Consider the following 26,429-nt stretch of genomic DNA (forward strand, 5'->3'; position numbering starts at 1 on the left):
TCACCCCTGTTATCCCATTAAACGTCCTTTTGTTAATATGTGTGTCACATATTATACAAACTGTAAATCCCTTGGAGGCAAAGTTGTGATTGTGTGCAGTATAAATAAACTTAACCTGACTATCGCTGGTTTAGATTTACATGAATATGCCAGCTGGATTTCTCGAGGATACACGGGCATAATGTGTTTGTAAACAACTTATTCGTGTTCTCTGTTTCTGTCTACCATGTGTGCGGATGTGTCCTGGCCTTGAGGTAAAAAATGTGATGATAATGTTGGTACAGTTTGTCCTACCAATAAAGCACAATGAAAAGTGAAATTGATGGCAGCAGCTGAGTTTTTCTTAGCAGTAACACCCATAATTATTAATTCTGCACTTCCTGACATTTGTCGAACGTCAACTTTCAGTGCCAACACAGAAAGTTCATGTAGCCCGACAGTGGCTGGTGGTTGGGTGTGTAGCACATCTGAGTTTCATGTGGAAGACTGGAGCGCACTTCATTAATGCTCACTCAGTTTAGTTCGTAGGGTTGTTGCAAATGTAACTAGAAATGTCATACTATTCAAATCACGTATACATGGATATGAATAACCAGATTTCTCAAATTTCATTCAATTTCAGTGTCATATCTATAATATCGATGCCAGGATCTTACATTGCAAACAAACATACTGTGCATATGTGTGCACTGTGAGATAAGTAAATAAAGGAGAGAATAAGAACAACAGAAAGTGTCAAAAGGCCTCTGCAGATGGAAAGTAGGATTAGTGGGGATGCACCAGACTGAGCAGAGAAAGAAAGAGGACAGAAAAAAGGGGAGAGGGCGAGAAGCTTGCAGAAAACTCCTTTTCCAGAGAAGTGTGTGAGATGGAGAGAGAGGGAGAACAAGAGAGATGAGGGAGGGTAATGGCAGTGGGTGTGCCTGGCTCTGTCTGTCCCCTCCCTCCATTGTAGAGATATAGATGGTGCAGGAGCAGCCTGCTGCACCCACAAGTCCAGTCCAGTGAGCTGCACTAGTCCTGAGAGCCACCAGCTCAGAGAAGTAGTCCAGCCACTCCACAACCCTCCAGCCTGACTCCTGCAGCTGCAGCACACACAGTCTGCTGCCAAAGATTTATTCAATCAACAAAGTGACACTGAGTGACAGCCTCCTGTTTCTGCTGTGAGATCTCTGAGCTGAACTTAGGTTATTCAGATCACAGCAGCTGGTTACACCTGAGACTCATCAGCACTGATGGTGATGATGATGGAGATGCAGCAACACTCACACAGACTTCTGGTACTTCTCCTCATGGTCTTCATCTGTGGGATAGCTCTCTCTGGCCCATCGTCCCCCCGCAGGAGCAGAGGTAGGTGATACTTGCATCAGTGTGTCTGAGACGTCCGCATCAGGAGACACTATTAATCACCTGTGAAGTGATGCATTTATTGGGTGGACCTGTGTTTGGTCATCATGGTCTTATCGGCTCGTAGGTCTCCTCCAACAGTCTGATATCCATATAAGTGAAAGTGAACATCAGTGTGATTGCCTTGTCGTGCACTGATGGCTTTTCCATGGTCTTTCTCTGCTTTCTGCCAAATGCATGCTGGGATACACTTGGAAAGGAAATATATCATAGTTAGTAAGATGGATATTTGTTTCAAGGATAAATGACAAGACAGCGAGTGTTGTAACCATATTGAGACCACCAAGAACTGCAAAGTATGTTAAGTGATGGTGATACCACTTGTATTGACATGTATTGTTGTAATGTTACAAAGGGGACTGAGAAAAAAAGAAGTATATGGAAGTTTCTGATGTGCAGGAATCTGCAAAAACACACATATGCTGAAATATTCAGATAAGTAAATGCATCAAGTTATTTTCCTCAGAAGTCCTTCATTCTCCTTTTATATTCACATCTGCTAAAAATACTATTATTATTAGATTCAATCCTGATCGACACTTTTGGCTTTAATGTAGCTCCACATGCTCCTCAAAAGCTTGTTTTCTGGGTCCAAAAAAAACCCCAAAGCAAGCTGTGTCATATTATTGTGCGACACATGTCTCCTGCATGGTGAAACTGGGGAGTCCCGTTTCAAGTTTTGTTTTTACGAGCACTGTGCCACATTTGCTATTTTTCAAGCTGCAAACTGCAAAATTAACCCCAATTTTGAATTTCAATTCTTTGAATGTCTATCTTTGAGTTATAGTAATTAAATACTAAGTTATTTGTTAATACTTTGTTAAAAATAATCATACCAATCATTAAAACATGGTGGCCTTAGAGTTAATTAAACTGTAATTAATAGTTATTTCATTGTTAACAAACAATGAATTGCCTTCAAAACAATTCATTGATAAGATCAGTCACAACTCTATATTGACCATCCATTTAAATGTTTAGAGATGAACTACAGTTTATTAACTATTTACAAAGTGAAATAAACATCAGTTACATCTTTCCAATAAACAGCTGCTTAATTAATTGTTTGTTAACAGTGAAATAACTATTAACTACTGTTTTATTAACTATAAATGTACCATTTATAAATGATAGCTATCATGAAGTGTTGGTTTCACACTGTATGTTGCGACTTACAGTTGTTGAATGTGCATTATAAGCACATCTATATTGTGTCCCACCTCACAAAGCCTCTAAATAAATTCAGTAGGGGATTTGCAAGGTATCATATTCAATGAATGCATTTTTTGATGACTTCTGATCTTGTGATATGCTGTTGAACCTAAAATCTAGAAGAAAAATGAGCTTTCCTACATGGAGCCACCTGTCTGGCTTTCAAACTGACTTGATTAGAAAGCACTGTTTTCACGATCCCTGCGGTTTATCCACATTTCCCTGAAATGAGGTGAGCAGACACAGTGAAATAGGCCAGTTACTGCTCACAGGTTTTAATGAAAGTGTTTCCAGGTTTGGGGTCAGGGGTTAGACAACCTGACGGGATGGCTTTCCTGGAACTGTGCCCACCCAGCAGAAGATCTGATAAGTTTATAAGCTGGCTATTTATTTTAATTAATAGCCTCAGGCAAAAGATTTGTTTCATTGCTTCATGTTTTAAACCTATTGCAGCTCTCATTTTATCCAACCAGATGAAGAGAGTCTTAAAACTTCCATACGGACAGTGCAGTAGACGTATCATTACTGGCGAGTGCAAAGCACATGTGTCCAAAAAGTTTCCAAAATATCAACAGCAACATGGAAGTAATCACAGCGTCTTTGTGCTGTATAAATATTAACACACCAAATCACTATTTGGAGGGTTTTGTCAACAGTTTGAAGATAAGCAGCGTCAGCTCCCAGACCCTCTCACCACCACATGTAGAGCTTTATTTTCCAACATGTAATAAACCAGGAAGGCATAAAACAGACTCACTTTAATAAGCAGATTAGAGTGTATTGAGCCCCTTCTGTCTGATTAGATTTGTCACGACATTCTTGGAAAGGAGCAGATTTTCCACAAACATTTTCCATATTCCATATTCTCATTATCTCACTGCTGTGACGGTACACACACACACACACACACACACACACACACACACACACACACACACACACACACACACACGCACACACACACACACGCACGCACACACACACACACACACACACTTGAGTACACACTGGCCCTCCCTCTCTGACTCTATGCTTTGCAGCCATACTCACTAAACTTGTGCACCCTTTAAAGACTTTGATGGTAGTAAAATTGATTCTATGTGAGCAGACTGGAGTCGGTCTGAAGAGGTGAGCACAGTGGAAAAGGCTGCTTCCAGTGCGTAACTGGCTGGCTGATCTTGGCTTGCAGACAAATCTCAATGTGCAGCTCTGGGAGCTAGATGAAAGGGGCTGTGCGTCTGTTTTTGCTTTGGATGGAGAGTTAAACGTCTGTATCTGTGTTCTTCTTGGATCGAGCCCCTGTTTTCAGAGTGAAACATGTTATGCAATGAGGTGTTTGCTTTCTTGTGCCATGGATATTATAGGATAATACACAGGTGTCAGAGTTGACGGATAAACACTGTTAGTAGCCTTTACTCAATTCCCATCTACATGTGTTTTTCATTATTTAGATTAAGCCGAATAAGTGTAAATTATACGCTCTTCATCTGAATGACTGTAGTCCTTTGTAATACAAAAAGTACTTTCAACTTTCCCACTTCAGGACAATTACTCGCCTGAAAACTGCTGTTGAGCCATGTAAAGCATGGCAACGTGTCATGTATAGATTAATGGGAAGGAAATAACGAAGAGAGCAAAGAGGAGAAGAGGAGATTCGAGGACAAGATGACAGATGAATTCAAAGCGCTTCACGAAGTGGAGAGAGGATCAGGTCCATGGAAAGATGGCCACTGACACATATAGGACAGCAGAGATTGAGTGAAGGAGAGGAAAGATGGGATGGAGCAGCGCCACACGGGAAGAGAAAACAGCTGTTGCTCTGTTGAATCTGACAGGGTGGGATATATGGTGGGAGAGCTGAGGGACCAGCGTGGAGGCCACAGTACAATCCCAGACACGGTTGAGGTGAGGCCTCCCGTGAACCTATGAGAAGGACTGGACAAAAAAGGCTGAACTACACTGGATATTCAGACATACCCCAGTCTGCAGGTTCAGGATATTCCCATTAGAGCTAACGCAGGTCAGTTCAGCTGTCGTATCTCACCGGCTAAATTATTTCAGGCCCAGAGACTCTGAGAGATTTTCACACTTCATTGCCTTAAATGAAGGTGACTATTTCACCGAGGGGCCATAAAACATCTGTCTCTGTCTCCACGGTGCGGGAAGCCAAGTCTTCTCTCCACCTCTCCTATTCCAGGACAGAAACCCAAGAGGCTGGAATACTGTATGCCAGAGCTGCATCAAGTCAGCCAGGGCACCATGCGCACACGCAAACTCAGGATATTATGTGTGGCAGGAAAGGTGTGACCTACAGTCAGGTTAATTGATTCTATAGAGATGTAGGAGTGTGTAAGAGCATCTCACGGTCTGAAGAGGTCGGCCGCTCAAGACAATCTGACTTCATTATTCCGTGCTGCTTCCATCCACCACATTTACCACATTAAAATCAACAAAGAGCGGAAAAAGTTATTCCCCATTGCATATCTTTACAACCAAACAAGCCTTGTAGCCCCGTTCCAAGTTTTGTTTTCTTCTGGCGCTTTGCATCAGATATTTATAGTTCATTAGTTCACGCATCGGCATGAGTGGAAAAGCGATGTGATGATCTCAGTGTGATGAACGCAGTCCTCATCCCCCTCATCTGAACTGAGAGGAAAGTCAGCGGAGACTAAGGGGAGCTGCCCGTGATTTAAATCTGTGGTTTGATTATGTCAGACTGTAAATCTGAGATGTTTGTTATTGGTGCCAAAGCTGCGCACACTGTACGGATGCACGTGTTAATATGTGTTTCCTAACGCCAGTGATACATAAACATACCGTGTCGCATCGCACTTGGAAGTGGAGGGAAGCATGTTGCGCTGACAACCCCATTAACCTACTCCTTCTCCCAGAGGATCATCCGTCACTGCCGACGATCCAAGATAGACGCTCTGCTGAGCCAAGTTTGAGTTTCCAGTCAGAGGGTGTTTCTTCTTCCCAGGCCAGCAGGATTACATCTCCTGGCTATTAGTTCAGAACAGGATGAATATAATGGTGAAATGTTTATTGAGTGATGCGGCATCGTTTATTGCATAAACTGACTTGTTTATTGGCTGACCCCCAGCTATGATGGATTTGCTCATACAGCATTCGTTGATGGATTGGTTATGTTCTGTGTACGAGGGGGGTAGACTGCCTATGCCATGATCTTTTCGTTTAAGGGTTTAGTCTTGATAGTCTATGATGAGATTTACTGTGTATTATATCATAGATTGTCACTCGCATAGAGAGAGGGAATGACAATCGTAAAAAACTGCCTTTCGGTAGCTGAAAATCATGTTGCATCTCTTTGTGGTCATTTTACATTTATTTGTAAGTGTTTCGTGTCTGTTTGTAGTCAGTCGAATATCTTTGAGGACTCTTTACATCTCTTTGTAGTCATTTTACATCTTTAAGTGTTGTGCACTTCTTTGTATTGATTTTGTGTCTCTTTGTAGTATTTTTGTGTCTCTTTGTAATAGTTTTGTGTCTATTTGTGGTCATTTTATGTGTATTTGTAGTTGTTTCGTGTGTCTGTGGTCAATTTGTGGGTCCATCCATAGTAATTTAGTGTAAGATTATGGATTTAGTTATACTTTACTTACATGTCTTCTGTGAGGCTGTATATCTTCAAGGATCTCATGTGTTTTATAGGGTCAGATTCAGAATCAACATTTTCCTCACAGTTCATCGACACAAACACTCACCAACATGACTCTGTGGCTTAGCACTTTTTTTGTCTGGCTAGCTAAATTGTCAATAGTTTTGACTTTGTACTGTAGTTTAAGGATTTTGACTGGATCCGTTCCTAAAGCTTTATTCATTTTTACTCTGGAAATACTGATAAGTCTTTACAGTCCCTAATTGGTGCAAGGGCCAAATGGCCGGGTGTTGGACGGGTTGCCGAGGGACTGAGCCAGTGTTTACTTGTACTGGAGTTTAAAATGCACTGCCAATAATTTTCTTAATGTTTCATACATTCTGAGCTCCTTTCCCTCTGAGCCAATCTCACTTGTGTTTTATCGGAAATATTGATGGGAAAATCAAAACAAATGCAGTTTTGATAGGAAACACATAGCTGGAAAAGCCTGAGGGTATTTTTCAAATCCAGGGCTTCCCCCTCTTTCACTGTCAGTGTCTGTTTTGGTGTCTGGCAGCTGGCGGCTTTATTCCTCATGCAAAGTTCCATTATTTCATTTAATGCTGAAACATGAGCCAAGGACAATGAGCTTCGGGGAGTATAATACGATGCTGCAAACCAAGAAGAAAGTCGACTTTTTTACTAGGAGAGATTGAAGTTTGAGCTCTCAACTGTGGAGTAAAAATTACAGGAATATAATTTAATTCATGAATTTGCTCGAATTAATTAACTCTAACTTGATTTAAGAAGAACACGAATCCCTGAATAAAAACAGTTGAAATGATAGAAATCAGAACCACAATTTAATAAAAAAAACAGGCACAATTTGACAAACCTGTTTATCTTTCTATCACCACTGTTCACCATCTATTATCCAGCGCTGCACTGGTGCGCATATTTATTGTTTCACATGATCGTCGGCCAACTGTCAGTCATAGGTCACACTTCTGGCGCAGCTGCTCTCATCTGCGTTTTGTTTATGAGCATGCCTGTTACAAACTGGCTAATTGTTAACATGCCCAGTTCCTGGCCAGTAGTGAAGGCCACATGGCAGAGAAAAATAAGCAAATTCATTGATTCTTTGAACTCAAAGTCCTTGAGTTGCTTGTCAGTTCAGCAGTTATGCACTGAAACTTTATCCACAAGTTAGAATAAGCTATCAGTAATTACAGTCAATAATGTTTGAGATGGTTTGGAAGGTGACAGGTAAAGTTTAACACTTAAATGGCAAACAATAATGTTAAAGATCATATTCCTCCGCCCCTCCCTGCAGAACCAGATTGCTAAAATTGACAGACTGACTTTTGACTTTTATGGCACCTTTCAATTGCCTGAAGATAATGTACGTGTTTTATGAAACCTTCCCCCTTTTCAATTCTGGAAACAGATCGCATCTGAGCCAAATTTCAAAGTACACGTGTCTGAAGGTGCAGTACCAGCAGGCAAAATGCAAGAAAGTTGTTGGGTGGTTTGGCCAGCCATTCAGGGTTGTTGGCTAATGACCAGGTCAGTATCGCCCCCTACTGAGGCAAACCAAACTACGACTCTCACACACTGACCTCTGGTGGATTGTCGGGTCTATCACACGCTTTCACCCAGGTGACCACCCAATGTTGACTGTTTTAACAAAGTAATTGATTTACGTGAAACCATAATCTTATTTAAACCTTATCAAGTATTTTTTGGTGCCTTTATTTTGAAAACGTAACCTGACATATCATGTACGTTACTGCTAACTTGACCAAGGTATGAGACCGTGTTGCTTTCCAATTGCTGTAGCAATGACAGATTTTTGTAGGCTAACCGGGTGGTTAGCATCGCAGGTCCCCTCAACAACAAGCCTATTGGATTATTCCATTGGATTTTGGAGTATCGCCAAAAACAAGCTCTGTGGCAAACACAAGATTATGATGCTTCCAATGCAAGATAATCTTAACAGACGAACACCACTTCTGTGATTTTTGAAACAGGCACATAAGCGCTTTATAACTAAATTGTGGGACGTTTAATTACATATTTTTAAATGCCCCACAATCCGAACTTGTCTGAACAAAACCTGTAGATATATTAAGCCTGTGGCAACTACAGACCTTATTTCAGGCATTTAACTGAAAGTCAAATCAGGAAAACTCACTGACTTTGAGACGAGGGAATCAGATGTGGATTTCAAGACTACAATACTACACCACTCTATAGGCGAGGACAACCATGGCAGTGACACAGTGGTGGTTCTATTACACAGTTTGGCATGAAATCAGATTCAGCATTTATACTAGGCAGGGAAAGTCATGGCAAATTTACATTAGCTTTAAGAATATACAGAAGGCAATATTATGAAGACTGCTAAACCACGGCTACAAATATAAATACTCAAAATTTTTTTTTGCCAATAGCATATTACCAAGTGGCTCAGCAATCTCTGACCTCAGACCAAGTCTATTTTTTATGGCTGTTTCGACCAGTAAAAACCAGCTCATCTGTGACCTCTGTTGGCTCTTGTGTATTTCGACCAACTCTGTGATGAATGTCCTCATATTTGTCCCAATGCTCTGCTGATTGGGACAGCATTCTGTTGAAGTCAGCTCTGGCAGAAAACGTGCAGTTTCTTGTAAACTGACGTCAACCTGTGTGTGTTTGTGTGTGTGGGAAAGAGAGTTGAGAAGTATTTTCTGTGTACCATTTTGCTGTCAAACTCGCCATTGCCTAAATCAAAATCTGTGAAGAGGCCCTAATAAACCTTAAGGTCATTAAGGTTTAATAAGGCCTCTTCACATATTTCCATTTACAAAAACAGTGTTAGTATTTCAGGAGCCCATTTTGAGCGCATACACATAACTTGAACCAACTCATAGAGAAGCTTCAGAGAATCAGTTTACGATGCTTGTAAATGGCATTTAGTTAATATTTAATACTCCCTGTTAAAATAATGTTCTTATCCAGTTAGAAAGCGTGCAATAAAAAATCTTATTAGGTATTTCTCCTATAGCTTTGTGCCCACTTAATAAAATCACCATTAATAGTTTTCAGTGAAACCTTCAGCTCAGCAGTGTTTGTGCTTTGACAGCATGTACTGTACTCCTTGAATGTTCCTGTGAAGTGATGAAGAACAGAAGCGTTGAATCCGGGAATTGCCCGTTGTTAAAACAGAAACATTTATTTAACTCTGTGAACTCTACCTCACAAGCTTTCACAAAAAAAAGGACTTAAATGGAAGTAAGAAGAAGAAGAAAGGCTTGTTTGAGACTTGTAGATACTGAACTTGCCATATTTTTGAACAATTGCTGCTTCTTTTTCTTCTGACATGTATTTTGATTGTTGTCATCTTTAAGTTTCAGTCTGCAGGGGATTATCCTCACTTTTAGCTTAGGAATGACTTTATCAAACTGCTTCTCCCATGGACGGACGTTTTTACTTTAAATACTTGCATTGGACTGAAGTGTGCAGAACCTTCTTCCTTGTCTGTCTTTCACCTTACTACTGTATATCATGAATGTGGTGATATTCTCAACATCAACAAGACTGACATAAAACAGCTACTCAAATGTTGAACAGTGTCCCCTCCTGCCCCCCCAGTGAGACGCCAGAACATGAAAGTCCGCATCAACGCCACAGGAGACACCATCGTAATGAAGTTTCTGCTCCCCAACGCTGACACCAAGCTTGAGGGCTACATCCTGGGCTACGGCAGCAGCATGTTCTCCAAGCAGTTCATTCAGCTGCCTGAGAACGGACAGCCATATGAGACTGAGATTGGTAAGAGAGGCTGCTGATACGTGTGTCTGCCAAGTTCGAAATGTACTGGTGCGTATAACTTCCTGTTTTATTCTTCTGTTTTAAGATGCTGAGCCAAAGTACCTTATCGCTGTCAAGCCCATTCCAACCAATGATGTGAAAAAACAGTGTACAGGTAAAGCTTCCGTAATACCTATGGTGAAAATCATCATCGAGGTGACGTGGTTAGAGTGGCATTCAGACATGACTCATGAGCTGTAAGGTGTTGAGGTGGAGGTAAAAAGAAAAGTGTTAATTTGTTCTCAGGTAAAGTGGAACTGCAGAAGCCGTTGCACGTGGTCATTGGGTCGGTAACACCCACTTCAGTCCTTCTGTCCTGGGGGACTCTGCTGAAAACCCCCTATGAAGGCAACGTCATGAATGACTGTCTCGAGGATGGGTGAGCTTGCACACTTACACACAAGGCTCCAGTTAAACTGATCGGTTATTCTAAGACACAGGGTTGTACACCGAAATGCACGTTGTAGTCCCTCTATGCTACACAACAAGAACTATTTTTCATGGTGGATAGCTGATGGCTTCAGGAGTCTCACAGCCTGAGGAATGAAGCCGCACTGTAGTCTGGTTGTACAGCAGCGGATACTTCTGTATCTTTAGACAGATGCTATCAGGGTGTTGTCTTTTAGTATCCTATGGGTTCTGTGCAGACACCTCAATTTACTGCTGTCACTGATGCTTTGTAGGTGAGTACAAATGATGTTCTGGGTGGTTTTAATCACCTGCTTTAGAGACTACCTGTCCTGGGTCTGGCAGGAATCGTGTCAGTGTGTGATGTTTTCAGTCTGTTGCTCCTCTGTGGAAGTTGTTCTAGTCAGCTTTTACAGAGGAGCAATAGACTTGGCACAAGAATTTACCACCACCACCGTCAGTCAGCTGCGAGTTACAACTTGATCCCAGCTTCTTTTTGTAAACATTCTTGCAAATTAAGTATGCTGGATCAGACAGATGTGTCTTCTGTCTGTGATTCCTAAAAAATGTTGTGGCTATCTATTTGTGTTGGAAATCAGAACTCTTTAAAGTACAGTACATAAATTGCTTCTATAAGCTTTGTCACGTCCTGATCACCATTTAACCGTGTAGATAAACTGCAACAGCACTGTTCATGAGCTTAGTACCTCATCAGCTTATGATTCTGTCAACGATAGTGGCAATGGTATGGTAAGTTCACTTTGAAAGTCGACTGTCGAATAAGTTTGGTTGGAACATTCACTGAACACCATGGAGCAAGGACAGTAAGATGGCTGCTACAGATACACAGGTGTACCAAGACATATAATTCCATTTCCAGCCCTTTTTCATTTCATGTACGCAGGCCGTATTGTAGTTTTGGTAAGCATGAGAACAGATGGTGCAAGGATACGTTACTCATTCTCTCTCTCTTTCACACACACTCACTCACTCACTCACTCACACACACTCACACTCTCACACACACACACACACACACACACACACACCCACTCACACTCTCACACACACACACACACACTGTATCTGGTATAACTGCACAAAAAGTAAATGAATCCCTGAAGTCTCTCAGGTTACTGAGCGATGGATCCAGGATAGCCTGTGCACACAGGTGTTTAGGAGAGCAGTCCACCCACGCAACGTATGTGACACAGTTTTCCTTCTCTCAAGAAAATCTGAAAAAACATTTTGGAAGCATCTGATGAAAAACTTCTGCTCTGCCTTTTGGAAAAAATCTCCATGGTTTTATGTCTAATATTAGTTTGATGTGTATCTTCTGAATAAAGGGACAGAGGAATGCAGCTGCCACTGTGGGAAGACTAGTGAGCCTACATTTCTTTCACAGCATCACAGCAATGTATCCTGATGGTGTGGTTCATGTGCAATTATACAGTGTTCAGCTTCAAGGGAAATTTTGAGATGGACTTTTCTGTGAAGGAGTCTAAAATAAGATCAAACCCCTGATCGTGCAGTTGTATGAAAATTGGCAGCATTACTGAAAGAACTATGCAACACTGAAGAGGATAAGACAGCAGGGTTTTAAGGTATCTCAATGTACTTAGCAGTCAGGTGACATTTATATGTAATTTTCCCTTACAAGGTTTCAGTGGGATTCATCTTCATATTTGTTTTTTTCTGTCTTCGGCTCAGACACTACACAGTGCGTTATCGTGAGAGGAACAGGAAGTGGAACTACCAGACCTGCCCAACCAGTGACACAGTCATTGACAACCTGAAGCCCAACACCGTCTATGAGTTTGGTGTCCAGCCCAGCTCGAAGGATGGCACTGGAGAGTGGAGCAAGCCAGTCATTCACAACATCAGCTCAGGGGGCGTAGAGGGTATGTTTAAAAAGTAATTTTGATCAGAAGCATTGAAGGTCCATGCAATGTTAACAGTGTGTGGATGTAAACATGTGGCCCGAAATGGTCTTGAATGACACAGATATATTCAAACATGTAGCTCCACAGAGAAAAGAGGCCATGACATTCTCTTAATAGTTTTAGTATATTTCTCAATGTTTAAATATTTACCCTTTTTTTTTCTTTTGCTGCTACTTGGGCAACAGCGGGAAGGTCCAATTTTTTATTTGTCAGTCTAACAGGCTTAACTGTGTATTTGAGTGGCCGTGAGGACATCACCTAAATATTGTATCATATGAACTTTCCCACCCACCCTGATGTAACTAACCAGTGTTAGTAAATCAAAACCACCCTGTGGTTAACTTGAATTAAGTCCTACCTGAGGAACTATCTCATTCAATCTTCTGAGATGAAATCCATCTTAAGCATGTGGTTTCATTTAGTTTCACTCGGTGGATTTCTGCACTGATTTGTATCTTGTGTCATGTTTCTAGAAAAGACCATCAGGAAAATCTTTAAACGCCCCCCCAGCCCTGTGGTAGGTATTTGACACACTTTTCGCTATCTTATTTCTTAATTTTCTTATTTGTTGCTTGCAAAATGAGTCCTATTGTGTTATTCTACAATAGTTGTAGAAAATGCTGAATGATGTACATGTCACAAACTAGTGAGAGTACTGAGAGTGCACAGGTACACTTTCTGTCCTCAAAAAATATATTTTTGGGAACAGAGTGTGTACTTGAAAAGGGAATGTGCTTTAGAGTCCATGTTGTGCACTCTAGTGAGCTTATGCTATTCTCAGGGTTGTTTGCCTCATTAATTTTCCATCCAACAGCCGAATGGAAACAGCACCAGCGCAGCCAGGACCGGCAAAGCCAAGAGAGCGGTCTGTAGCTAGCTAACTCCTGGAGTGGAACAAAAGAGAAGGGGGGGAAAAAAGAGATGAGTGGGGAGGATAGAAGAGGAAGGATAACGGTGTGTAAATGAGTCGAGAGGAGAAAGGTGGCACTGATTTAGGAGAATGAAGGGCTTATGTGTCACGTGCTCCTGGCGCCATACTTGTAAAACATCCCAGCTGTTGAGAATCAGTCGCAACACGTTGCCCTTCCAGAGGGAAACTTCGAATAACAAGCTTCTCACTGGGGACTTAACCGATTCGACATGGATCAGAGAGTTATGAAACACAGAGCAAGAGGTGGCGCTGAGGTCAAATGCCAATACCTTGACTTGTAATCATTACGAAGACTAATTCTCCCCCCCTCTCTTTTTGTGTCTCACTCTTTAGAAACCTTTAACACCAGGTCCACACTCCTTCCCCTTTCCTCCTCGCCATGGTAAGCCAATAGAAACCTGCTGCTTCTGGTCAAACCCACTGAACCCTTTTTAATATGGCATCAGAATTTTTATAACGCATTCTGATTTATTGCTGTTCAGAAATGTCTGTTTCAGCCCTTCTCACTGACCCCTGCTTTAAGACTCAGCACTGGAAGAATTTTAACTAGAGATTTGATTTATCGTTTTGCTGACAGGACCTCATCATATCCACTCTCACTTATTTACATTCACAACGTTCATTTAGCTGGTTTATTGCAGATGCCATATTCAGGAAATCTGCTTTGAAGCCGTGTGAGCATGATGACTATATCACAAATTTCTACCTGCGATGTTAGGGTCATTTGTAGTGATGAACCTTCAGACAATTATCAACTGACTCTGCAGTTCCCCGCAGCTATATGCTTCCAGAATCAGCTCTGTGTTACTCATTTTTAATTAAATTGTGTCAGAAAGTTCATCCAGCCCGCATTACTCGTGGAGGCGCTTGGGCGGTCCACTCCTCTTAGCCAAATCTTAGCCACAGGCAGGTCATACCATGGCTTCATGTAAGCCAAGAGTGAACGGAATAAACCAGAACTGGTGCAGATCTGGGAAACAGGAGTGGACCGGCCAAGTGCCATCATTCCACGCGGTATGTGGGCTGAATGAATGTATCTGGTGTGGACCATATCTGGACCACAACAATTTTTGCTATCTGGGAACTATTTTGATCTACTCTCACTGTTCTCATCAGTGTTTAGCAAATTAAGGTCGATAAAATCCTCTGAATGCTACCTGTCCTGCACTGCAGACAGCAGAAGTGTGTCAGTTTTGTCAGTAGAAGACGTCACGAACTGGACACAATACCAGTTGTTTCGACATTTGCCAATAAACCTCAAAGAAGAAGAAAAGCACAGATTTTCATGGATGAGACCAATGAACAACTGGGTCTCCTCTCTACATCAACTATGTTTTCATATGTAATGGGAATATCTTCTTCTGCTTCTTCTTCTTCGTCTTCTTCTTTTTCTTCTTCTTCTTCTCTTCAATGTTGTTTTCTCTTAGAATAGTCAGCTGAAAAGTAAAAGTAGTCAGTTTAATTTTCGCTATGTCACAACTTATTCAATAACAGTTTTTCCATCTCATTTTAAGCTCATTAAATCTTTTTTTAAAAGGCAAAACCCCCCTCAAGCTAATGTAAAACCATTTTGTGGAATTGAGGAAACATTGATGGAAACAAGGCTAGAGTTTGCAATCAGCTGTTGCACATAGTGGAGCATTTAGCGACTCATGGGACAATATCTGCCTCAGGAGTTGGTGAATGCAAAGCTGTAGTTGAAGAGAAAATACATATTACAGAACTTACCTAACAACACGAGGTACAATCCAAAAATATGAAGGGATACTGTGTCACCCAAACCGCACTTTGATGTTGTGAAACAGCTTTGTGAACGTAACTCTTTCACATACCTTTTTTTTTCAGGACTATGAAGACATATTATGTGTGTAACTCCTTGATTTAAATCTGTCCTCCCTTGTCCTTGTCAGTTCACCATAACAGGACCAGACTGTCCTCCTCCCGGAACATAGCTCCAAAGACAACTCTTGGTAATGACTTTTCTGACCTTAAACTGAGATCAGAGGTCAGGAAGAAGTGTTGACCTCACATCTGACCATTTGACCTGACAACTTTATCACTGTTCTGCACATCTTAGCTCACTGTTTACTGCGCACACACCAGTTTCTTTTCTTTTTTTAGTTTTTTTTGTTTAACATTCTACAGGACAATAACTTTTCTCCCAGGTCTACTAACGCACACTATATTTCTCAGCTCCAACCACAACTACTAGACAGGAAACTGCTTCAACCCCGGGACCCACACTGCCTGTTGTCACCAAACGGCCAATCGGTAAACAGTGAATCATGGTTCTTTTTGAAAACGCTTCATGGCTCTCATTCCGGCCTTATGTAGTCATAGACTTGGCAAACTGTAATTGAGAGGCTGTCAGTGCTTTGCAGTGTCCTTTACAATTTGCTGCATGTGCAACGGTGGCATGTTCTGAGTGAGTACAGTAGCCGGACCCTCTCGAGGAAATTGGTGTAAGCTGTTTCGACTGAAATCGGGTAAGGTAGGTGGCCTTGGCTGCATGGCAAACCAACGAAGCTTAAGGGGATTCTTAATGATGGTTTCAAGGTCCTACTGTGTGTGTGTCAGATATTTTTAGTGACTGATTCGCAAGATGTAATTCACACAATTTGTTCAAAGGTCAAATCTCAAATCAAAATTCAGCTAGACAAGCCCACCAGCCAAAAGTGTAGACTGTTCCCAGTCCTTCAGAAAAATATGACCCCTGACCACCACAGAGAACCTTGTCAAGTGCTGCTCAGTCAAAAAGTGCATGAAAGATCAGTCATATCTCAAATGTATTGACTGTGTTTATACATTTTCACGTCATTTGAAAATCCATCATTACCAACTTGATCTTGAAATGGTCAATAACACCTTAAGTTAATATGTTGCGCAATTTTACCACTTCTTTTAAAAAAAAAAAAATGTTTCCATATCTTTCAGTATTTACAGTATGATTATTCACTGTTTTGAACTTTTTGCTTTTCAATGCAGCACAGGCGATGGTGTGAAGTCTGCATGACAAAACTGCATGCACCGGACATTCCTCTTTTTCCAGCAGGAACTTCAACAGACATTTTATCTTCTTTTCTTTAACCATTTCTTTTGTTTTACCCTGCCCCTCTATGTCCCTCTCTCCAATGTGTATCTTTATAATATTGGCAAGTAACCTGAATCCTCAGTCAAACTTAGTAAAGCTAGACGTAATAGAAATACAATTCAAGGTCTGGTTACATCTTAATGTGACCAAAAAATCTGTTCAATTTCAAAGGCTCCTTCAAATGCAGCCTGTATTTGCAGCACGAAGGATTCACTGCCATGGGCCGCATTGATTTAGAAGATCCAGCCACTGTATTGAAACACATTTCCATTTCTTTCTAATATACAGGAGGCATTTCCAGGAAGAAATCATTTTAGCAGTCTTGTGATTGTTGTTCTTGGTTGGTTATATTACAAGTGAATTAGCCAACAACCCAAAAAACAGAGGAATTTAAACATTACATGGCCATAAAGTTGAGGTGAGGTACAACAGGCCTGGAATATTTGCCTTGCCTCCCCGCTGTTTCTTTTGCTCCCACTATCCTATTTTCTGACTTCTTCTCTTTTTCTTTCTGGTTCTCTTTCACCGAGGTGAACTTCTGATCAGATTGAACAATCAATTTAGAATGGTCCGTCAAAATCCCACAGCAAGCCATCAATCAGCAGCTATTAAACCCTCATGTGTCAAAGTCACAGCCAATGGATTTGGATGGCCGTCGCTCACAGGCATCCTGGTCCTGGTAGCTGAATCTGTCTGTAATAACACGGCTGTTACATTGCAAATACCTACGTATGGTCTGTCTGCCTTTGAAATTGAACCCCTTTTATCAGATTAGTGCCAGGTAAAACTTACTGTATAACCTGTGCTACAGTCCAATATTAGCACTGTGAGTTTTCAGCCCGGTAGCTGTTGGCACTTCTGCTGATCTATTTCAGCTGTTGCCTAACTGCCTTCATGTCTTGCTTTCATAATTTTCTAGACAATATTATAACATTTTGTTTTATTCTATTTTGTAAAATAACTTACCTGCAGAATATTATATTTGAAATTATATTTACTGCACAGTTGTGGGTTCATGGCCATATTTTCTCTCTCTCACACAACCTAGGAAAAGGAGACTTCTCCAGATCTGTCTTGCTTCATTTCCTGGAGGTCACCTTAGCCCCCAAGCTCCGTCCTCCACCACACTTTACAGCCACCATGGTGTCTGTACCAGTCCCTCAGACAAATGTGGAGAAACATGGAGTGCATCCTCTCAGTCAACCACAACAAAAGCCCCAGTCCCAACCTCATGCAAAGCCAAAAAACCCCCTCCTCCGGCCAGAGTATCAACCACTACCACAACCACAAACCCCAAAACCTCAACTTAAGCCCAAGGTGAAGGCTCGGCCTCAACCAAAACCACAACCTAAACAGAAACTGAAACTGAAACCCCTTTCCCAACCTCAACCAGAACCTGAACCAGCATCCCAACCCATTCTCAAGAACCAACCACAATCAACATCCCAGCCCATACACCAGAACCAACCACAACCAACATCCCTGTCCATTCCCCAGGCCCAACCCCAACCCCGCCCGACATTCAAGCCCATCCTCCAGACCCACCCCCTACCCCAACCCCAAACCCGACCAACTTTCAAGCCTATACTCCAGACCCACCACCAATCCAAAGCCCAACCAACATTGAAGCCCATACTCCAGGCCCAACCCCGACCCCAACCCCGACCAACATTGAAGCCCATACTCCAGACCCAGCCCCTACCACATAACCAAGCCCGACCAACTTTCAAGCCTATACTCCAGACCCACCACCAATCCAAGGCCCGACCAACATTGAAGCCCATACTCCAGGTCCAACCCCAACCCCAACCCCGCCCAACATTGAAGCCAAGTCTCCAGACCCACCCCCAACCCCAATCCCAAGCCCTACCAACATTGAAGCACATACTCCAGACCCAACCCCAGGCCCAAGCCCGACCAACATTGAAGCCCAGACTCCAGACCCACCCCAGACCTCAACCCCAAGCCCTACCAACATTGAAGCCCATACTCCAGACCCAACCCCAGGCCCAAGCCCGACCAACAATGAAGCCCGGACTCCAGACCCACCCCCAACCCCAACCCCAAGCCCTACCAACATTGAAGCCCATACTCCAGACCCAACCCCAGGCCCAAGCCCGACCAACATTGAAGCCCAGACTCCAGACCAAACCCCAACCCAAACCCCAAGCCCCAACAACAATCAAGCCCATACTCCAGACCCAACCCCAACCCCAAGCCCGACCAACATTCAAGCCCATACTCAAGTCCCAACCACAACCTGAAATCTCACACGATCCCAAACCCCAATCAACATCCCTGCCCATACCTCATTTGCAACCTCGAGCCCAATCAATATCCCAGCCCATACTCCAGACCCAACGTCCGTTACAATCTCGGCCAAAGTCACATCCCAAATCACAGCCTCAAACCACAACCCAACTCCAGGCTGAACCACAACCTCATCTTAAATTCCAGACCCAGCATCAAGTTCAATCAACTCCCAAGCTCACAACTGTGGCATACCGTCAAACAACTCCACCAACATTCCAGCAAATAGCTCTGACCAAACAAGCAAGACCAAAGATTCACATCCAGCCCCAAGCTCAATCTACAACTCAGTCACAAACCCAACCTCAACAAAAAATCCCCTTAGAGCCTCAACTTACCACCAAGCAGCAGTCTATGGCCCAACCAACAACTAAACCAAAAATACCCTTTATCCAAACAAAGCCTAAAACACAACCTCAATCCAAGAGCCAATCTAAACCAAAAAAAGAACCTCAACCCCAGAGCCAACCCAAGGAAAAAACACAGCCTAAAACAAAGAGCCAATCAAAGCCTCAACCACCATCTCAACCAAAAAAGCAGCCAAAGCCCAAAACAAGCTACCATCAACAACCTCACATAAAGATTCAGCAAGGATCCAAACAGCAACCTCAAACAAAACCCCACACCAAACCTGTCATTCATTTTCAACCCACCACCCTGCCACCAAAGACCGAGACTAAGTCCCAACTTGAACATCTACCCAAGCCACACCCTGCATCTAGGGCCCAACCACAGCCTCGAACGGTTCAGTTTGAGTCTCAGACCAGGACCTACCCTGAACCCACCAAGGTCACCCCAAGGCAGGCTGTCCCTACGGGTAAAAACCCTACTTTTTGCCATCAGCAGTCCATACCATCAAGTATTAAGACCTTATCTCAGATAACCTTTTAAAGGGGCATATTAATTGAAAATGATTAACTAGGTATTTAAATTGAGTTTATTAAGGGGAATTTGTAAAAACCATATATCTTCATTGTCAGAGTCAGGTAAATAAATTCCACAGGTTTTTAAGTAAATCTTGATAAATTGCTAAAAATCTGTCTTTGCACTGGATTTTAAACATTTAGTCTCTTTTGCAAACCATGATTAAATGTTATCAGCTGGTTTCCTTTTCATAGGTATTATAATCACAATACCCTACTAGCTCCAATGACTTTAAAGTAGTGCGCTGTGTTTTTAGAAATAAGGGTTGCCCCTTTAAAAGTTATATATATATTATAGACATATTATCTTAGATAAAAAGTGAGTTTTCTTTCATACAGCTCCTAGTCCACCAGAAGAGGGCAAGCCTCTACCACTTCCTGTCCTGGCTACAGAGAAGTCTGGTAGATACGATCAGGGTAAACACCATGACAAGTTTGTCCCATTACCATCTCTGCTTTCGTCAAGTCACGTGGAACCCAATGCTTTCAGTCCTATGTCAAACCATTGGATGATATCACTGCTTCCCATCTCCATCTCCATCTACTACCCTACACAACCCCACCCCATCATTAGTCCTGCCTCCATGCGTCAGATGTGTGCCTCCATTTTCAGCCCAGCACACTCACCTCACCATTGCCCATTCACAACTTGAGCAGTCTGTCAAGCTTTTGATCTCATTCATGCCTCTCTGTCTTTCATTCGTTGTCCTGTCTTTTTCACTGATGTGCTCCATTATTTATTCCATGTAGGTAAAGCTGTCAAGCTCAGAAGTGGATCATTCCTAACCTCCCTAATGGCCTTTTTGCTCATCTAGGTACTGGCGTCATCAGATCATCTGTTGCCGAAGTTCCTCGTTCTCCCATTAGCTCATCAGTTACTCCAGCAGGAAGGAACACCACGCTGTCTCGCCCCCGGGTTCCTCCTCATTCCACTCGTAATAGTGTCCAACCATTTCCTCCATCCAAGACATTCACCACCTCTCTCAGCTCCAGCACACCTGGGGGTAATGGAGTACTCACTACCCTTCTTCTCATTCTCTCTTCCCAAGAAGCTACCTCAGATTATCCTCTCCTGTCAGCACTCTCTCACTTTTATATCTGCAGCTGTGCATCTACAGAAGAAGGCAAACAAACCTGTGGTTCTTTAGAACACGATCTGTGTTTTTTTTTTAAAGAATACTATAGCCATTTCAATGCTTGTGCCTTTCTCTTTCTCTGGCTCGATCTTCTGCTTCACCTAATCGTACAGCCCATATGTTCTCCACGCTCTGCCACATGTGCTCGGTGTGTATTTCACAGCTTTACCACGAGCAGCAGTGGCGTCTCTGGGGTCAGGATCGTTAACATGATTTACAGTCCCTCATGCTGGACGGGTGGGAAGTCTGGCCACAGCACTGGCCAGGACACACCACGTTTTACACCAACCATGCCAAGCCAAGCACTGTGTAGACAGCACAGCCGCCACAGCCTGTCTCTCTCTTTCGTTCTCTATCTGTATCTCCTCTTTTCTCAAAAACACTCGCACACTCCCTGAAGAGTTTCAGAAGAATCAAGAGTGAGAAATGTCAAATGGTAAAATGTATCTGTTCAAGTCATTGCAATTCCGTTTGTTTATAAAGAACATCTGTAAAACCAGATTGAACACACAAACAAGTCTCCGGCTTTATTGTCATGACATTCAACAGTGAGAAAAGTAGAAAATGGACAGTGAGAAAGAAAGACAAAAGTTTGTTATGTTTGATGCATTGAGACAAAATATTTTATAACAGATCTTTTTCTCCCTCCAACAGTCGATGGGGCGCATCATAGGGGAATTGCTCTCCCTAAACCTGTGGTATGGTCCAAAGAGAAACCTGGTAAAGACAAACCAAGAATACTGGCTTTCAGCGTTCATAACTCACTAACCTAAAAGGCACTTTTATGTCCCGTCCCACACAGCAACACTGATCTGTGCTTTTGTCACAATCCTGTCATGCTTTACAATTTTGTCTGTCAGCGTGAGGTCATGTGTCTGGTTGTGGTCTGTGTTGTCCAAAATGTAGTCACAGTAGCTTACACGTGACTGAGACTGAAGCCATATGTAATTCTTATTTTGGCATCTACCTCTCCTCTTCACATTATTTATTCTGCCGCACATGTGCACCTGTAATCAGGCACTGACTTGCATTAGTGTTAGAGAATAGTGTTAGCCTGCTTGTTGTGGAAGGTGAGTGTGGTTTGCCGCTTCTTTTTGGTCAATCACATTGTTTCCATTCTGCCAGGGAGGCTCAGTTAATTAGAGAAATTGAATCCATCTCAAGTCGTAACGCAAACCACGTCTGGACCACATGTATTAATGGTGACGCTCCGCTCACTCCTTGTTGTTCCGAGTTGTGGAGAGAGGTTGTGCTTCAGTCCCATGTCACAGCTGGTGTGTGTTATTTCTGGAAACTTTGACGGTTTCAGAGGTCTTCAAGGAGTCACAAGGCTCTCTGGAAGCAACTCTACAGACAAGAGCAGTCCTTTTTGCTTGCCATCCTGCACGCACCACACCACACCACACCATCCTCTTAATGATTTCCTGTATATCGCTAAAAAGACATAACCTATACATGGAGTTCAGCTTCTTTCCTTGTGAAGGGAAAGGCATGCAACAAAATACATAATTGGCACTTCTTCCAAATAGCATTTTTGTTCTGTACACAAAAGCTGGTGCAGAATTCGCTTTTGTTGTGAATAGAGTTTGTCCTCAACTATTTCAGTGCTCAGTTTCACATTTTGCATTTCAACTTGTATATGTTTCAAGGGTTAGGGTGCAGGTATTTGATGGACAGCATCCATCCATGAAATCTGAGTGCGTGTTTCAACAGCACAAGTGATGTGAGACACTGGTATGTATCTCAGTGGGAATATTATTCTGGACCGAGGTAAAACTTAGTGCTTTGATTGCATGTATTTTATCGTTCTCGCCCCGAAGAGGAGGTTCTCTGAAAGAAACCAGCGCTCGCACCACTGCTGTGGTTTCACATCACAGAAGTTTTTGGCAAACCAGAGACTTAGCCTTCTGTTTGAGGAGTTTATTGTGCCGCAAAACAAAACACACTCGCTGTAGAAGCCATAGAACACCAGCCAAATCTTACTATATACATTCTACCCAATTAATCATGACATCACTCTTTTGAACTGTTAGTCCTTCACATCACGTCCCCCTGTCTTTTTTATTTGTATATCTTGAGACTGGCATTTAGATTACTGCCTCATCATATTGTGTGACTTTACGTATGGGCATATGTTTGCTATTAGCTGTCAGTTATACCATGTGTGACTCAGTGCATTTCTCAGTGTTGGCAGATGTTGTGTCCGTTTGTCCTGATAGCTTGAACTCTTCTCTCTCAGAAGATCACTGATTTATGCTGACCAGGCGAAAGGTCAGTTCCAGAGAGGAAACAGATCCAAGAGAAATGTTTTTGAGGTGTTTTGGCCTCAAGAGTTGGACTTTTACAGAATCTTGTCAGCAGGATGACCCTTAATGAATCTCTGAGATAAGGAAATGAGAACTGGTGAAGGGAGTGGATGCTCTGGAAATGAATCACAACAGTTAAAATGAATTACACTGAAGGAACTCAGATATGAAATATTAAAAGGAAACTTCATGTGTCAAGCCTCCCGGAGCTTCTCCACCTCCTAAGATATCACAACAACGATTTAGAAGGATTATGTTTTCTTTCTAAACAACATTAAATCATTGCAGAACCCTCGCCTTGAGATATCTCAGTTGCAGCTCGGGTGTTTTCATTACAAAGCCATGCTCTTCTTTGTGATCACTCACCAAACTTTTCAAAAGCCTTTTAATTCCTTGTCTTCATTAAAGCACTTGAGAGGGAAACCGATCTGCTCTTCGTCTCACAGCCTGGCTTAATCTTTATTATTTTATTGTTTTCATTGCGGGGCAGAAATGCTGTGGAAAATTCTGGTGGTCAGCATCAGATCCAAAATAATTTTTCGTAGAGGGGAGTGAAAATTATACCGAAAACGGTATTGGACCTGCTGCTGTACTCTCCTGTTTAGGATTCACTAAGGATTGTTAAATTCCTCAGTTATTCTTCTGGGGATTTAGGGTGAGCGTTTAAAGCACCGGTTTATAGTTTCATGGTGATTAAACTGGTGACATGGTTTTCATTAGTCATAGACCATGGCAGTGCTGTGTGGCACTTTTTAAGCATCTCTCATGTGATCTGCTTGGCTTTTAAAGTGCTTTATTGTTGCTTGTGTTGTGCCTTTGTTTTGTGTACTCATTTTTCAGCTCGCAGTTTTACTGCAGTCGTCTGCCCTGCAAAATATCTCCCTCCTTTAATACTTTACAGTCTTTCATCATTGTTGCACTATAAAAAAAAAATAACCAACAACATTATTTTTTCAGTTTTTTATCTCTTCTTCAGTGCCGACCACCTGTTCTGTTTCAATGTGATTCTCAATCTGAAATGGACTCTTGTTTCCCACAATTCCCTGCAGTTCTGCGTCCCTCTATTCCTGTCAACAAGAGACCCAACCTGGTGGGGAAACCTACTGACCATGGTGAGGGCACGGGTGATGGCTGCACTGGACACTGCTGCACCTTAGGCATTCTCTAACAATGCTGCAGTTCATAACAAGTTGAAAATCCAGAGTTCCAAGTTGGTTTTCCAATCTAAATGCATCCCTATGCATCAGCTCTGCACGCTGATGTTAATATGGCAAGTCAAGTTTTACAAGCATCTACTGAGGACCAACCCAACACTACAGCAGCTGATTAAACTGTGAAGCAAACTTTTAAAGAGATGAGAGGCGTAGGATAATGCATGCACGCACAGGCCTCCATCAAGGGCAAATCAACTGAATTGAAAATGAAAATAGAAATGGCAACTACAACGCTGATACAGCACATTTCACAGCACAAACGCTACATAAAGTAAGTAGAATGAAAATGTTGAAAAACCCTTTATTTGACAATGTTAAAGAAAATGAGAAAGCAAATCCTGGATCTGCAGCAAAAGTTAATGGGGTTAAGTTTTCATGGTACCCAGCTGACAAACTAACCAACAAAAAGACAGGGCTTTAAACATACCCTCTATGGCAGAGATACAATTTGATAAAAAGTTAACTCTTTGTTTACCTTGCGCACCACCATGTTGCTGTGATGTCACACATATTTATGGTGGCCAGTTTGGACTCGCTGGATTTGCTCATATTTCCAACTTGGAATCCCGATATGAATTTCTGTTTTTTTTTTTTTTTACTTTTTCGTGTTGGAGGTCATTGTTTCAACCCGAGACATGGGTACAATGGATTGCAGCATTTTGCACACACCAGGCCCAATGGCTGGACATAAGCTGCTTTTTAAGCCAGTGGTTCTCAAACGTTCCCTTCCCTCTGTAAATCAAATGAAACCTTATCCCGCCTTGAACATACCCTTACAAAACAAGCAGTTATTTTAATGAAATAATGTTAAGGATTATCAAAAATGTATTTACTTTCTTGGACAATTTGAGACAAACAAGAGTTTGAAGACCCAAAGGACACAAGGCTTGTTTGCTGCATTGACCCTGAAACAAAATGCACTTTTTTTCTATCATCATGGGTTTTCATTTCCTTTCCTGTTAGAAATATGGCCATGATTTGCCTGAATGAAGCATGCTACACTCAATCACAGCCTTGCTAGCGTGAAAGCATCTGTGCACATTGTTTATTGGTCCCACATGAAGACAACTTGTTCAATTTCAGTTCTGCTTCGTATTTTTCCACAGGGTCAAGTTTTGGCTGCAATGCTTCTACGACGTCCATTATTGTTTGAGAACCACTGTCTTATCTTCTGCAAACAAACTCCAAAAAAAAAAAAAAAGCATGAATGAAGTACACAGTGATTACTAATGAACAAAAGAGCATTCATCTAAACATAACAGCTCATCTCAGTGGTCTTGCTGTTGAGGCTGTTTTTCTGAACCCTCTCACGCTGTTCTCTCTGTTTGTATCTCTCATCCTTCTCTCTTTACATGTGCACAAAGCCAGTGTGTGTGCGTGTGTGTGAAGTGCATGGTTCGGAGCATCTGGGCATCCTCGGTCTCAGCAGTCGTTTTCTGGCAGACCTTTTTCCCCCTCGAAGAGCATTAGAGATCTTTTTGAACAAGCAATCTCTGATCTTCAAGTCAGCCAGGAAAAGGCCACTGACTTTCTCAGTGAGGATGGCCAAAGCAGATGGATCACAACTGTGAGTCAGATGATGAGGATGAAGAACTGATTTTTTCCTCTTCCTCCTCCTCCCGCTCTCTGTCCTCAGATAAACCCATGGACCTGAAACAAGGAGACAAGGAGTCCATCTTGAAGCCATTCGCTCTGGTCACAGCCAAGCCCAAGCAAGAGCGCCGGCAGCAGACGACCACCCCCGCCTCCGCAGTAAACAGTACGAGTGACACAACTTTTCATGCATCCTGGGAGGAAAGTTATGACTCATTATCATCAGTGCTTTCATTGCCCAGAGACAAAATTTACTTTTTGAATTCATGAAAAAGATAAAAATAGGCGACTGAAAAAGATTGTTTTGTCTTTGTGTCAATGCATGCATGTGATAATCATCAGGAGATAGTTCTAATGCAGTTTGCAGGTGTTTAAAGTAGTAAGAAAATAAAGAAAAGGAGAATGTTTCTCAATATTAAGAGGCAAACAAAGAGCCCGAGTGCAGGCCAGAGCAGGTGCTGAGCTGGCTGGTTGCTTCCCAGGGCCAGAGCTGTAAAAGTGAGGA

The 26,429-nt window shown here is 42.2% G+C and overlaps 1 protein-coding gene across 7 annotated transcripts in view; it reads left to right on the top strand.

Annotated features, from left to right (window-relative positions):
• Positions 1-912: 912 nt before the first annotated feature.
• The window catches only part of abi3bpa (ABI family, member 3 (NESH) binding protein a), a 32,829-nt gene continuing 7,312 nt past the window's right edge, over positions 913-26,429 (top strand). The window contains exons 1-15 of one of the 7 annotated variants that reach the window (XM_030428075.1): positions 913-1,350; positions 9,851-10,030; positions 10,116-10,184; positions 10,316-10,448; positions 12,188-12,378; positions 12,894-12,937; positions 13,685-13,733; positions 15,262-15,321; positions 15,545-15,622; positions 17,491-19,569; positions 20,015-20,092; positions 20,491-20,679; positions 21,466-21,531; positions 24,167-24,229; positions 25,968-26,090. In XM_030428075.1, coding sequence (XP_030283935.1) covers positions 1,236-1,350; positions 9,851-10,030; positions 10,116-10,184; positions 10,316-10,448; positions 12,188-12,378; positions 12,894-12,937; positions 13,685-13,733; positions 15,262-15,321; positions 15,545-15,622; positions 17,491-19,569; positions 20,015-20,092; positions 20,491-20,679; positions 21,466-21,531; positions 24,167-24,229; positions 25,968-26,090 — 3,517 coding nt within the window. In that variant the 5' untranslated portion in view covers positions 913-1,235. The remainder of the gene's footprint in view (positions 1,351-9,850; positions 10,031-10,115; positions 10,185-10,315; positions 10,449-12,187; positions 12,379-12,893; positions 12,938-13,684; positions 13,734-15,261; positions 15,322-15,544; positions 15,623-17,490; positions 19,570-20,014; positions 20,093-20,490; positions 20,680-21,465; positions 21,532-24,166; positions 24,230-25,967; positions 26,091-26,429) is intronic. The other 6 variants (XM_030428076.1, XM_030428078.1, XM_030428077.1 and 3 more) reach the window with 6 other exon arrangements.

The sequence above is a fragment of the Sparus aurata genome, chromosome 9, assembly GCF_900880675.1.
Source record: "Sparus aurata chromosome 9, fSpaAur1.1, whole genome shotgun sequence".
Lineage (NCBI taxonomy): Eukaryota > Metazoa > Chordata > Actinopteri > Spariformes > Sparidae > Sparus > Sparus aurata.